This window comes from Sminthopsis crassicaudata, chromosome 5, assembly GCF_048593235.1.
Source record: "Sminthopsis crassicaudata isolate SCR6 chromosome 5, ASM4859323v1, whole genome shotgun sequence".
NCBI lineage: Eukaryota > Metazoa > Chordata > Mammalia > Dasyuromorphia > Dasyuridae > Sminthopsis > Sminthopsis crassicaudata.
The window spans coordinates 31,122,904-31,137,880 of record NC_133621.1 but is presented as its reverse complement, the minus strand read 5'-3'; the positions used below and the strand labels follow the sequence as shown (position 1 = coordinate 31,137,880).

At 35.4% G+C, this 14,977-nt stretch overlaps 1 protein-coding gene across 1 annotated transcript in view; it reads left to right on the top strand.

The window, feature by feature from the left end:
• The window catches only part of KCNH8 (potassium voltage-gated channel subfamily H member 8), a 384,094-nt gene that overhangs the window by 272,171 nt on the left and 96,946 nt on the right, over positions 1 to 14,977 (top strand). Inside the window, exon 8 of the mRNA XM_074269414.1 lies at positions 10,210 to 10,410. Coding sequence (XP_074125515.1) covers positions 10,210 to 10,410 — 201 coding nt within the window. The remainder of the gene's footprint in view (positions 1 to 10,209; positions 10,411 to 14,977) is intronic.

Sequence of the window (14,977 nt, the reverse complement as noted above, 5' to 3'; positions counted from 1 at the left end):
CAGGTCAAAGTCAAGGAAATGGCAAAGCTGAGACTAGAGCCACATCTTCTGATTTCAAGTCCACTTTCTCTGTTTCCTCATCCAGTTTGATTTCATAAAAAAAGTAGTACTTCTAAGGGCCTGCCATTGGACTAAAAGCTGGGATTACCAAAACTGTTCCTGTTTGTCAGTAGATTATATTGTAATGGGGGAAGACAACACAGGAGGAGAAGCTAGAAAGGAGGAGATGGGGTACCAGTGAAATGGCGGGGTTTGGGATGTCATAGAAGAACCTGGTTCCAGCAAAAACCACCTCTCAGAGTCCAAGTAGGATCCAAGGAAAGCATCCAATTTTGGGAAACATATATTTGATAATTATGACAGAATAGTACCATGTGTAAAAGAAATCAGAAACAAATACCTAAAATGATACCGTTTGAAACAAAAGAAAATGTTTTGAACCAGTATTATACGAATTGTAGTGTGATCATTTTGGTTAAGTAGCTGGCTCTGTTTCCTCGTTCTACTTTAGAATCTCTCCTAACATTATCTTTCTATGGCAGGAGGCTGTCCCTACGGATGATCTATGATTTACCTTGAACTTGGCGTGTCCATTTATTTTGAACCAACAAAATATGCCTTGCCAAACTCAAAATTTTCTGTGCACATTCACTGGGCTTTTTATCTCCATCCAGCATTATAAGGGCAATTAGATGGTACAGTAGACAGAGCACTGGCCCTGGAATCAGAAGGACCAGAGTTCAAATTTGACCTCAGACACTTAATACTTACTAGCTGGATGACCCTGGTCAAGTCACTTAACCCCAATTGCCTCTTAAAAAAAAATATATATATATGTATATATATAGCAGTTACTTTTGGTATAATAAAGGAATTGGTGGGGATGAGGTTGGGGAGGGAGGGAATCAAAAAGGTGAGAAAACTATACTACAATAGTCAATCTAGATAAACAAAATCTTGGTTTTCTAATTGTGAATGTATTGTTTTCTTGGGAGCACAGTTTTGGAGTTGCAGACTCTCTTTTTAGTAAACACCTCCTGCCCAGGGCTAGAATACATCAATTGGATCTTCATCCTCCATTTCCAACTGCAAGAATGTCTGTTTCATTAATTGACTGCCCATGAAATTGGAATCTGATCTACCTCATTGACAAACTGTCATTTACAATAGGCTTTTATTAATTTCTGAAGTGCTATGTGTCTCTTAACCTTAAACTGCACCACTGAGCCATACTGTCCTGCTACTTTCAAACTAAAATGGGTATTATTTTCAGTCTTAATGGCTTCCTCACTCTTCTCTATCAGTTCTTGGTGGGTGCTTCCTTCAAAAAAAACGGGCACTGAGATGGGCACACCAAGGGAATGCAGCAGCAGAAAGAGCAGGAGGAGGAGGAGGAAGATGAAGTAAAGAAGAAAACAAAGAGAAATGAGGAAGAAAAGAAGGGAGAGAAGAGGATAAAAATTGATGTGATTTTCCTTGTGTGAAGAATTGGTAATTATGATTTTAAGGTCCCAGTAGGTAGTGAGCAGATGCTCAGACATACTTCTTAGAATTATGATCAGGAAGACTACTTAGGGATGCTGGGGTGCTCAATTACAATCCAGGAAGTTTGCAGTTTTCTCAGATGCTTAAATATATGTCATGATGCCTTATTTACAAGTGGGCAAATGCTATGCATTATTTAAAAGTCATTGTTTAATTGGGTCATTTTGTCTTGCTGTGAAATAATTGTGCACTTCTGGAATGTCTTTTACATAAAAGAAGGAAGAAATGTGACATATTTATACCATTAAATAATAGTTTGAGGTATGTCTCTGATCCAAGGCAAATTACCATTTTTCTCTTTGCATTAATCCAGACAGTTACTATACAAAGTCACTCTGCAATGGACTTGCATAAGTGGTGCATTCATTTGGGGAAAATTCTGACTCTGCATAGTAATGCTGGATCTGCCAGGTTCCTAAAGAACAGGCTAGCCAAGTAGTAGAAATAGAGCAGCAAAAGAAATAGACAGATCAAAATGCAAAAACTCTCCACCTTTATCCCAGGAATATTGGGTGATTTTATCGGAGAAAATCTCATCACTCATATCATTCAAGGTCAATGAGAAGCAAGTTCAAGATAGCACAAAAGAGAGCAGAAGCAGCTTACTCAAAAAACATTTTTGTGAAGAGACAATATGGGATGTTTTGTACTTGCTTCAATATTTCAAGGATTCATTAGTTCAGGGATTTAATGGGTCCAGTGCCAGTGTAGATTACTACCCCTTTGTGAGCCAGCATGTTGTCTTAGTGGATTACCATGGCCACCATATTTATCACCTGATGGTCTTGTATTCTGAATCTTATTAGCCTGAGTACTTGCATGGGGAGAAAGTCCCAGATCTTTTTTGGTGCTGTCATCATAACCAAGTGAAATTCTGATGTTAATCTTGGTCAGCATCACAAATCAAAGGCATTCTAAAGGAAGTCCCAGGATTGAATCTGGTTTGTAAAATAATTTCTTCACTATGAGTTAAAAACTATGAAAAAGGGGGCAGCTAGGTGGCGCAGTGGATAGAGCATCAGCCCTGAATTCAGGAGGACCAGAGTTCAAATTTGGTCTCAGACACTTAACACTTCCTAGATGTGTGACCCTGGGCAAGTCACTTAACCTCAGCCTCAGGGGGGGGGGGAACTATGAAAAAAATGTCTTATGTTCCTTCTTTTCCACTCATGGATCCCATCCCTTCCCCACATGGTTAGTTGGTGCAATGGGAAGATCACTGGGCCTAGAGTCAGTTCAAACAAAGCCTCAGATGCTTGCAAACTGTGTAGTCCTGGGCAAGTCACTATACCCCTATTTTCCTCAGTTTCTCATCTATAAAAAGGGGACACTCTGGAGAAGGAAATGAAAAACCGCTCCATTGTCTTCATAAGAACATTGGATGAAAAAAACCAATCACAACTAAACAGCTGAAGAACAAAGATAACAATAGCAGTAACACCCTATTTGGCTAGCATTCTAATTTACTTAGTCCAAATCCTACCTAGAGATTATTCAATCCAAATCTACTCACTTGACAGGTAAAGAAACCACATCCATTTGCATGTAAATAAGGCTGAATTTCTAAGGTACTTTACTGGATAAATATCCACACTACAAAAAGGATATTTGAATTACAAAATAACTCACTGAAATATAGACTGGCACTAATGAGTTTAAATATGATTGGATTTTAAAAATTTTCAGAAATCCATTTATTGTGTAAAACAAGTTACATATGTAAATGCATATGTGGAGAAACAGAAACAATTAAAGGCACTAACATTAACAATCAAAGTAGATATTTGATTCATAGTTAGAGTTCAAATGAAAGAATTAAGCAGGTCAGCCAGTCAACAAAATTTATTAAGCCCTTACTATGTTCCATACAGTCTGCTAAATGCTGGGGATACAAAAAAAAGAAAAATGCAAGAAATAGTTCATGTCCCTCAAGGATCCTACATGGTGCTGAATACATTGTAGGGTCTCAGTTTTTTTAAAAACAATCATCTATTGATTTTTTTAAAAATAGTGAAATACTACATGTACACATATATTGTATTTAATTTATACTTTAACATATTTAAAATGTATTGGTCAACCTGTCATCTGGAGGGGTGGGAGGAAGGAGAGGAAAAATTAGACCAAAAGGTTTGGCAATTGTCAATGTTGTAAAATTACCTATGCATATATCTGGTAAATAAAAACTATTAAATTTTAAAAATAGTGAAATACTAAAGTATTTTACATAGATATGTTGGCAGTGTGATCTCACCAAGGAGACCGTATCTTCCTCTGGTATTCATTGCAACTAACACATGATTTGTCCTCCTGTGTGCCCTTTGTCCACATCCTCCTTATAAATCCCCCAGGGAGAATCTTCCCCACATGCTGGAGGCCTTCCTCTGGGGCTTCTTAATATTTTATGGCTCCCAGTGATGCACTCAGGCAGTCCATCTGTTGTCCTTCACGCTTTCTACCAGACAGACCCATCTCCTTTTCCAAGCATCCATTTCCTTGATAGTAGCTTTTATTCTACTTCTCTCACCCAAGTCATTTTTGGCATGGTGCTACAGCCTGTTTATACTCACCAGGTGTCTTCCCATTGTCCTTTGGGTCACTTGCAATTGTGATGCTTCTGGGTACTCCATGACTACAAGCCATATGGCAATACCAGAATATTAGATGAGATAATCTTTATAAGAATAGTATTCCTTTATTATTATCTTCACTAACATTTGGGCCAATAAACAACAAGTTCATTATTCTATTTATTGTCAAAATAAGATAATTTTAATGAATAAATCTGTCTTAATCATAAACATTATTTACCGTTACTTCCTCTTATTCTTTAGTCATGTTTTGAATTCTTTTCAATGCAATGGAACCTATATTAAGTTGTATGTAAAACATTGTCTACATGTCCATCAGGAAGGAAATTGAGCAGGAAGAGGATGTTCTAGGGCATGCTTTCTTTTAGAAACAAGATTTTCCATGCCATTAATGGGGAGGAGGGAGCGAATTCCAAATCGGTGAAATTGCGTCCTTTGGTACAGTATAGTGACATGCTGTCTTATAACAGAACATGTGTGCTCATTGTGGAAAGTCTGTACTGTGCAGGGGAAAAAAGTTTTATTTAGCTGACAGAGTCAATAACAGACTTTGTGGATGTAACATACTTTTCTGTGTCACCAGTTTTTTTTTTCTTTTTTTTCATGATCATTACATCTTTTGCTCTTTTGACTATAGCACAAGTTAGTAGCAACCTTCTCATATTAAAAATAAGCCCTGCAAATGGCTCTACCATATGTTTGTTAGAATAGATCACTAGAGAGAGTGATAGCAATAAAACTTGGATCATAGATCAAAACCTAGAAAGAACCCAGAGGCCATTCACTCAAACTCCTTCATTTCACAGATGGAGAAATTTCAACCCAAGCAGGTGATTTCCCTGAATTCACATGGGTGATAAGCATCAGAGAAAGAATTAAATTTAAGCTCTCTGACATCATAGTCAATACACTTTCTTTTTTTCTGAAGCAATTGGGGTTAAGTGACTTACCCAGGGTCCCACAGCTAGGCAATGTTAAGTTTTTGAAGTCAGATTTGAACTCAAGTCTTTCTGACTTCAGGGCTGGTGCTCTTAGCCATTTAGCTGCCCATAGTCAATGTACTTTCAACTGACTCTCCCCTCTCTTGGATCTGAGGTGCTATCTGTAATTTCTTTCCCACCTGAGTGTCTTTACTTTGGCTTCAGTTCAAATATACACATTGATATGTGTGCAAATGTATGGATAATGAAACATTAAAGAGAAAGAATTCAACTCTCCTACCATAAAGTTTATTTCCAGGATACTATCTGGGATGTTCTTGAATTTAGTTTCAGTTTAGGGTGACTACATTACAATGGTTCTTTGCTTAATCAATGTTTTATAAATGTGTTTCTCTTGATTTGTAAGTATATATCATTATATATATGTGTATATGTATTATACATTATATGATAATACACTGCATTTTTGTTGTTTTCAATCATGTTTGACCCTTTGTGACCCCTTTTGGGGTTTTTTTGGCAAAAATGCTGGAGTGGTTTGTCATTTCCTTCTCCAGCTCATTTTACAGATGAGGAAACTGAGTTAAACAGGGTGAAGTGACTTGCCCAGGATCAAATAACTATTTTGTGTGTGAAGCCAGACTTTAACTCAGGAAGATGTCTTCCTGACTCCAGGCCTGGCATTCAGTCCACTGTATTATCTAGCTGCCCTTGTTTGCATTAATTTAAGATGGGAAAATATAAACAGAGAAATGGAGAATATCTAGCCAAAAGTTGGGATTGGTGAATTATGAAAGTATCACAGATATTATCTGTGGTACCCTCTGTTTCTCAGATGCTCCACTTATAGGATATAGATATAGATATACATATATATATATATATTTATATATATTTATATGTGTTCTACGATATATATGATATTTGGTCTAATCTATAATTCAAGCAGGGATCCCGTCTGATAGCAAAAAGCAAAATAGACTGCAAGAATTCCAGGAGATGGAAAGCACTTCTGCCTGATGCAGTGCATTGGTGCAACTTTGGCTTTAGGGAGTTTTTTCTTTATAAAACATGAATTTGCTTTTTTTTACAACTTCCACCCATTGTTCTTGCTTTTGTCTTGTGTAGTGATTCAGTCTGACTAAAGCACTCAGCCTAAAGCATTTAGTAAGCATGTGAGAGAACAAGACTCACCCTTCTTTGCACTTGACAGTCTCTAACCTATTTGAAGATTTTTCTTATGAAATCTTTTCTTTTGGGTGGCAACTATTCCAATTTCCTTCTACTCATCCCCACAAATGGCATGATCTCTGCTCCTTTCAATATGCTGGGCATCCTCCTCTGGACATACTAAAACTCATCAGAATCTTTGTGGAAAGATGGTACCTATGTATGGTAGGCAAAGAGTATCTTTTTGTAGAAACTGAGGAAACCTGAGTTTGAGGTTATTTCTTAAGTCTGTACAAAAGCAATTTGAGTTCAGTTCAAGGTGTAGCGAATTAGTGCAGTTAGTTCCAATTTTTGATTCAGGTACTTAATTATATTCTTGCACTGAGAAATAAACATTTGTTTTTGTCCCTCAATGCAGCAAAAGATGAGAATTGGGTCGTACAGCATCTATTCTATGGGGCAAAGTAACATCTTCTATTCACTTAAACCTTATTGCAATTATCAGAGTGATTCAATTTGGAAAAATACAAATCCCCTTTTATCTATCCACTATAAATTTAGTTGTTGTGATATCTAAGAAGATAAGTAAGAACTGGGTCATAATGATTCATGGGCCTTTTTGAAGGGGAAAAAAAATTATTTCGTGTACCATTATTTAATGCTCTTGTCAAAATGGCAAACAATCACCTCAGCAAATCAAACTGTACAAGACTTTTCCCAGAGGGGAGAAATAAAATAAGGTCTTATGATTTACTGCCCACTATTGTCTTCTGCCACCGAGTTTTCACTGTCTGCCTAGCGTCAAAACAGTGGGAAACACAATTTTTTAAGCAAAGATCTTTAACAGGAGTCCGTTTCACTGGGGTAACACCCACTTAGTGATCCAGTAATCCTGATCTATATCTTACTGCTGGAGGAGAAAATGAGACTAGTGACTTTGTACAGCCCTCTCTCATGAAATCTAATTCATTTGGAAGTCATGGCATCTCCTCCCTGATGTCATGGTCCTCTTCAAGAACAAACAATAGAATCAATATAGAATCACTTGCCATTTCAATGTTATCTCATTTAAATCATAAGCATATAGAAGCAAGGACAACACCAGTTCAAATTATATTATCAGTAATCAAGATGGTTCCTTTTAATGTTAACTACCATATATTTACAGAATTAAAATACTGGAGGTAAGTGTCCTTTCTCTTCAGACGTTCTTTAATAAATGTTCAGGGGGAGATATGAGATTGTAGAGGTCAGAACAGCAACTAACAAACATTTAAGGGTTTATATATATATATATATATATATATATATATATATATATATATATATATATATATAGGCAGCTTGCTGGTAAGTGGAGAGAATGAAGAACCTGGATTGAGGAAGACCAAATTTGACTTCAGAAACTTACTGTGTGACCCTGGATTAGGCACAATGATCATTTGCCTCAGTTTCCTCATCTATAAAAAGGGAATAACAACAGCACCTCCCTCCTAGGGTTGTTGTGAGAATCATATGAGGTAAATGAATGTAAAGCATTTAGAACGTCTTGCACTTAGTAATTTATAAATGTTAACTATCATCATTATTATCTGTGATATACATATATATATATTCAACATTTGAAAAAATGGACCTTGTAGTGGGATTTTTACATAATAATAATATTTGGTATCCATATGTGGCATATGTACTGACATATCCTTTTGATATTCTAAGTACAGGGGATGAATTTCCATAGAATGATATTTAAGAAGCTGTAACAGGAATTTCCCAGAGCTAGAGACTGCTCTGTTTCTGTATTGGACAGATGTTTCTGATTATCCTGTTGTTTTTGGTTTTGTTTTTTTTTTGGATGTGTTCATGTGTTTGTGTTTTAACTACAAACTCAAGTCAACAGCAGAGTTTTTGTCACTTTTTTTTTTTCTGTTGGTTTAGTTTGATTTGGAATTGGACATGTAATTTCACTGCTCTAGGGAATTCTGGGAAAGAAAACTTCCATTAACAATTTAGGGCAATGCCTACATTAAAAGTTAGATTCCTAGAGTGTTGCTGGAATACTGGAAAATTAAATAATTTTCCAAAATTGCACATAGTAGGAATCAGAGTTGAGACAAATGCAGGCTTTTTGAACTCTGACACCACCTCGATGAAGACCACATCACATCATTTTTAGGTGATGTTGATGTTTTAATTGTTTTTCTTCAGATTTGCAAAAATCTGTGTTTTCTCCCTTCTACCACCACCCCTCCCAAGTTTAAAAAAAAGGAAGAAAAGAAAAGCTCTCACATCAAGCATTCATATTCAAGGAAAATAAATTTCTGCATTGTTCATATAAATAAATGTATGCTTCATTGTGTTTCAAGAATTTATTGAGTAAAATTCTAGATTTATGAAAATTTCCCTCCTTTGACTAGTTCAGATGATACTAAGGTTAAAATGTTGGCCATTCGTCCTTCCTCTTCTACTTTATTTGTAAAATCTACTTGCGTATCTCTTTTATTTGAGATAATTTTATTTAACCTTCTTCTTTCTCGCTTTCTTTATTATATTCTTCTCTCTCTCTCTCTCCATCCTTTTTTCAAGATCATTAAGATAGAAAAGAACCAAGCCTTCTACCTAATTAGACGCTTTCTATGACCCCCTAATAAGGACAGCCTCAAAAGAGTATATTAGTTCCCCATATTAAAACATAAACAGTTTGTACTTGCTAATCCATGTGATTGCTCATCCTATGTACCATTTTATTTTCCATAGCTATTTTCACTTTACATTTTCTTCCATTTTTTCATTCTTTGGATTTTGCTTTAATATTTCTTATCTCATGGAACTCCATTAGGTTCTATTTAATCCATTCTACTTTTGAGGAAATTTTTTGCTGGAGCAACATTTTTGTACTTCTTGTGCAGTTTAAGTTGTTCCTTTGTATAAAAACACATCATTTTAATAGCAATGCTTTTCCAATGATGCTGTATGGTTACAAATCTTAGGCACCATATTCCCCAGATTCTAAATTTCATAGAAAGAGAGATACTGGTGGGAATGTGATAGGTAGGCTGAAGTATATTATATACAATGGGTTATATCTAAGAATGCCATAAAAGATGTCAAGAATTAATTAACCAGAAAAAGAGATGGGCAGGTTGTGAAAGTGAGGAATACCCTCAGTAGGTGCTTCCTTAGCACTATTGAAATGTTACAAAACCTAGAAAAAGATCTTTTAATGACCTATCTATGCAACAAGTGCAATAAATCCTTTGTGAGGAACTTGTAGATAAACATGGTTAAGACTTGACTGATCACAGATTATCTGCATTATTCTCTGTTGTATACTATATCTACATCAATAATGTCTTGGACCCATTGTGGTTCATCAAATTGCATTGTTCTTAGTCCTTGAAGAGACAAAAATAAAGTTTTATGAAACTTTTTGGGAGGCTCATGGATGTCTATTAGACAAATCACAAATGTTTCAGTATAGAAATAAGAGTCATAGGCAATCGAACTAAAAAGTAGGGTATTCTCCAATTAGCAAACATTTTTTCTTTCTTTTCTTCAAAGATGGTGGAAGTCAATGTGATACAGTAGGAAGTAGATTGGATTTGGAATTGGAGAGATTTAGTTTGAATCCATGCTTTGAGAGACTTTAGATGAGATATTTAACCTTACTATCCATCTGTTTCCTCATCTGTAAAGTGAGGATAATAATAGTACCTTTTTCTCAAAGTTGTTTTAAGAATCAAAAAGGATAAATGTAAAATGCTTTGCAAACCTAAAAGTAATATCTAATTGATATTTGATATTATTGTTGTTAATATTTTTATCAACATTATCATTATTATTCTAGCCACAACATCATGCTGACATTTCAAGAGAACTATTAAATAACTAAATAATGACATAACCTGACCAGTGTAGAATTCCTTTCCCATTTGAAATTTTCTCCCTTATTTTCCCTGTAGGATGGCTTCATGAGTTGGGAAAACGTCTGGAATCTCCATACTATGGTGGCAATAACACCTTAGGAGGCCCATCCATCCGAAGTGCCTACATTGCAGCCCTGTATTTCACCCTCAGCAGCCTCACCAGTGTTGGATTTGGGAATGTATCTGCCAACACAGATGCAGAAAAGATTTTTTCCATCTGCACCATGCTAATTGGCGGTAAGTAAACCATTTTCCTTTTTCCCCTGGGCAGGAATAAGCTATTCTCCAAACTATTTGTCCTTTAGCCTTTGTGCTATGTACTACAACACACGAAACAACAAAGGTTCAGTTGGAATTATTCACAATAAGAATTCAACTTTTTCTAATGATCATTTTTTAGTATACAGTATTTATGCTAATACACACTAATGATGTCAGGGAATTCCATTTGAAGAAAAGTTTATCTATAATAACCAATTAGGAAACAATTAGCAACTTGTTCATTTTCTCTATACTTGTACAATCACAACTTCCTAAACCTATTATGGTTATGAGTAAAGGAGATTCTGGGTTTAAATTTGAAGTTTTTTTGTACCTCAAATTATCTTTCATTCTTGCAATCCAGTCAATGATGTTAATCTATAACGTAATAAAGATTGCACGAACTATGTGAAATTCCATAATTAAATAATTAGAAACAAATCTCCCTCCCTTACATTGTCAGTCTCAAAGCTTGTAAAAGGTTGGAATGTGTTATTTGAATAAGTAATAGTTTTTGTAGTTCAGTTACATTTGAGAAAGTTGGGTGACCAGAAAGTACAGTTAGGTTTCTATTAGTGAAAATAACAAATCCTATGATGTGATCATATGTATTTGAATTCATTATTAAATACACTTCATATGTAAAATGTGGTAGTTAGTCCAGTCCCAGTGGAAATATTTCAATAATATGATCACTTCAGAAATTAATTTTTGTACTTCTTAGGAACTAACTATATGAACTTTTAGTAGAGTTTGTAAAGCTCTTGTTAGGACGTTATCTGATCAAGCCATACTACATTATGACTTCCTTACCAATGATAATCTAAATGCTGTAATATTCCAAAGCATCTATGATCCCATGATCTCCTTCATGTGAACATATCCTTTAATTATGCAGATTTAATTATGCAGAATTAACTAATCCATGACTATTTTCCTATGAGACTTTACCTCATGTCTTCCCCTAAGTTTCTCATAGACAGTCCACCCAATAAACAAAAGAGTTTCTTGTTCTCTTAATTTTGCCTGGGTATAAGCTATCTACATGGTCATTCTATCTATTTTCCCTAATTTTTGCCACATTCCTGGCTCATCCTTTTTAACACTTACTCTTTAAAATTTTCATTTATATGTTTTTTAACCATTGCCTCAGAAAAGACTTAGGAAGACTTTGTATGAAAATGATTGGCTGTGAAGTTTCAAACAATTAAGCAATATTTATTAAATACATACTCTAAGTTCTGTTTTTAAAATAAATGGGGGAGACAAAGAGAAGGCACAAACACCTACTACTCTCAGAAAGTTTGTTTGCCAGATGGGGGCATAGAACATTCACAAATACACAATAGTTTCTAATACCAAGTAATACAGAAGTGTTAAATGAGTGAGATATTGAGAGAAGGAAGAGATCACTGTGACTGGCATAGTCGAGGGAAACTGACTTCAGGAAGACAAATTTGTAGAATAGAAATTGGATTGTGTGACCCAACAGTATTTCTAATGGCCTATATCCCAAAAAGAACTTAAAGGAGGGAAAAGGACCCACATGTGCAAAAATATTTGTGGCAGCCCTTTGTGTAGTGGCAAGAAGCTGGAAATTGAGTGGATGCCCCTCAGTTGGAGAATAGCTGAGTAAATTATGGTATATGAGTATTATAGAATATTATTGTTCCGTAAGAAATGACTAATGGGATGATTTTAGAGCTTTTAGAGAACTGATACTAAGTGAAATGAGCAGAACCAGGACATCATTAAACACAGCAGCAGCAAGACTATAAGACAATCAATTCTGATGGACGTGGCTCTTTTCAGCAATGAGATGATTCGGATCAGTTCCAATGATCTTTTGATGGAGAGAGTCATCTGCACTCAGAGAGAGAGAGGACTGTGGGAATTGAATGTGGACCATAACATAGCATTGTCACTCTTTTTGTTGTTGTTTGCTTGCATATTGTTTTCTTTCTCATTTTTTTTCCTTTTTGATCTTTTTTTTCTTTCTGGCAAGATAATTGTATAAATAAGTATGCATATATTGCATTATATATGTGTGTATATATATACATATATTACCATGTTTAATGTAAAGAAGAAAAATTGGGTTGTGCCCTATAGAAAGATACTTAAGTAGTGAAATGGGCTGGCAGTGGTGTTAAATGACTCTCATTTCTGAGAAAAACATAACAAGAGCTTGATGAATTGTAAAGTAGAAAAGTCTTATCATTGCATTTAGAGTAGGAAGAAATCTTTCAATCTTTCTTTTCATAGAAAGGGAAACTGAGGCCCAGAAAAATCAAGTGACTTTTCCAATATTACAGTAGCAGAGCTGGAATTTGAACCTAAGCCTCTCATACCAAATTCATACATCATCCTACTTCAGCTATGTAGTCCATTCATTGAATGGTCTACTTTTTGAACTCATGAAACCAATGTTAAAAGGAAAGCCACTTCAAGAGTAAATGCAGTCTGCAGCTTTTAAGTACTTTGTACATATCCTTCTGTTCCTGATGGAAGTTTTGAGAAACACTCAGGATCTGAGGACTAAAGCCTACTAAATTAGAATTTGCAGTATCTGTCAGTATGCTTGTCTGTTCTCCATTGATTTACCCACTATATTCTGTACAGTCAGTGACTCATATTTTCCTAGTTCATAAACTGTTCTCTGCAAGTACAGTGGTTTATGAAACAGTGTTAACTCTTTCAAGTTATGATATCATTTGGACAATTTTTCTGCGTGACATAAATGTATATCTGAATTAGATGATAATGAAATAGCCTGAGAATTATAATAGAAAGCCATCTTAGTTCCCTTGTGTTCTCTCTGTCTCTCTGCCTCTGTGTCTATCTGTGTGTCTCTCTGTTTCTTCTCTCTTTCTTTTTCTCTTCCTCTTTCCCTCTCTCTATACATCTCTCACTATCTCTGCCTCCATCTCTTTCACCTTTCTACTCATCTATCTAGCTATATATCTATCGATCTACATCACTATCTACCTACTTATCTATATATCTCTCTGTGTTCTTACCTGTCCATATAGTTGTATGCCCTCAGTAAAGTATAAATAAAGGTAGAATGAATATTCTTGATTTCCTTCAAGGTTCATTTCAAACATCATCTTTAACATGAAATCCTTCATGACCCCCCACTCCCTCCAACTGTTGATGTTCTTTGCCCTGATTATTTACCTTGTGTTTACTCTATATTTATTTTGTGTATTTTGTGTGTGTGTATGTGTGTAGTATCTCCATCCACAGAATGAAAACAGCCTGAACACAAGAACAGTTTCAGTATTATTTTTCTATCCTATTCTGCTTGCACTGTGCCTGATGCATAGTGAGTATTTAAAAAATACTTGTTAACTAGTTAGGATGGCACCTAGGTGGTATAATGGATAGAGCACTGAGCCAGGAATCAGGAATACCTGAGTTCAAATCTAGTCTGAAATATGTACTAGTGGTACAACTCTGAGCGAGTCACTTAGTCCTGTGTACCTCAGTTTCCTCATCTGTAAAATGACTTAGAGAAGGAAATGGCAAACTACTCCAGTAAATTTGCCGAGAAAACCCTGAATGAGGGGGCCACAAAAAGTTGGACATAAATGAAACCAGTTAACAGCAACTAGGTAGAACATTCCTACAATTTTATTTTCCCTAAGCTGATATAGATTCTTTCCCCCATATACCCAGGTGTTACAACTTAAAAAAAAAAAAAAAAGGCTTCCCTCTTTTTGTGGCCCATTTTCTCTCCTTGGCCCAACATAGCTACAGCAGTGAAAAGGAGGAAGGCAAGAATGGTTTTGTGGCTTTCAGCTATGAAAGTAGAGACTGAAAGTATACTACAGCTCCAAAAGAGAAATAGCAAGGATCTGAATCTCCTGAAAATAAAAAAAACAAGAATAATTTTTCCTCACGGGGGAATGATATGAGATAATGTCAATAATAATTATAATAATGATAATATATAATAACTGACACTTATGAGGACTCTAGGAGAGTCAGTAAACAAAGTGCTATGCCTAGAGTCACCTTAGACACTTCCTAGCTGTGTGATCCTACATTTAACCTTATTTGCCTCAGCTTCCTTATCTGTAAAATGAACTGAAGAAGGATATGGCCAACCACTTCAGTACCTCTGCCCCTCCAAAACCCAAATGGAATTACAAAGACTTGGGCTCTGAAGAAAATGTTGTCAACTTCCAAAAGGTTATGAAGTTCTCTCCCTGAGTAAACAGTATAATGCAGTATGATAAAAGTAGTACTGGATTTGAAATCTGAATTCCAACTCAGATACTTACTGCCCATGTAATATGACAAAAGTCTCTTAATTTCTCTTAATTTTGCCTCTCTGTGATATAAGCAAATTAGATTTAATCGGGAGTTCTCAACTTTTTCTGTATCATGGGCCCCTTTGATAATACACTGAAACTCACAGACTCCTTCACAGAAACATTTTTAACTATATAAAGTAAAATATATAGGTTCATGAAATAAACCAATTATACTGAAATAGAACTTTTTTTAAAAGTTCATGGACCCCAAGTTAAGGACC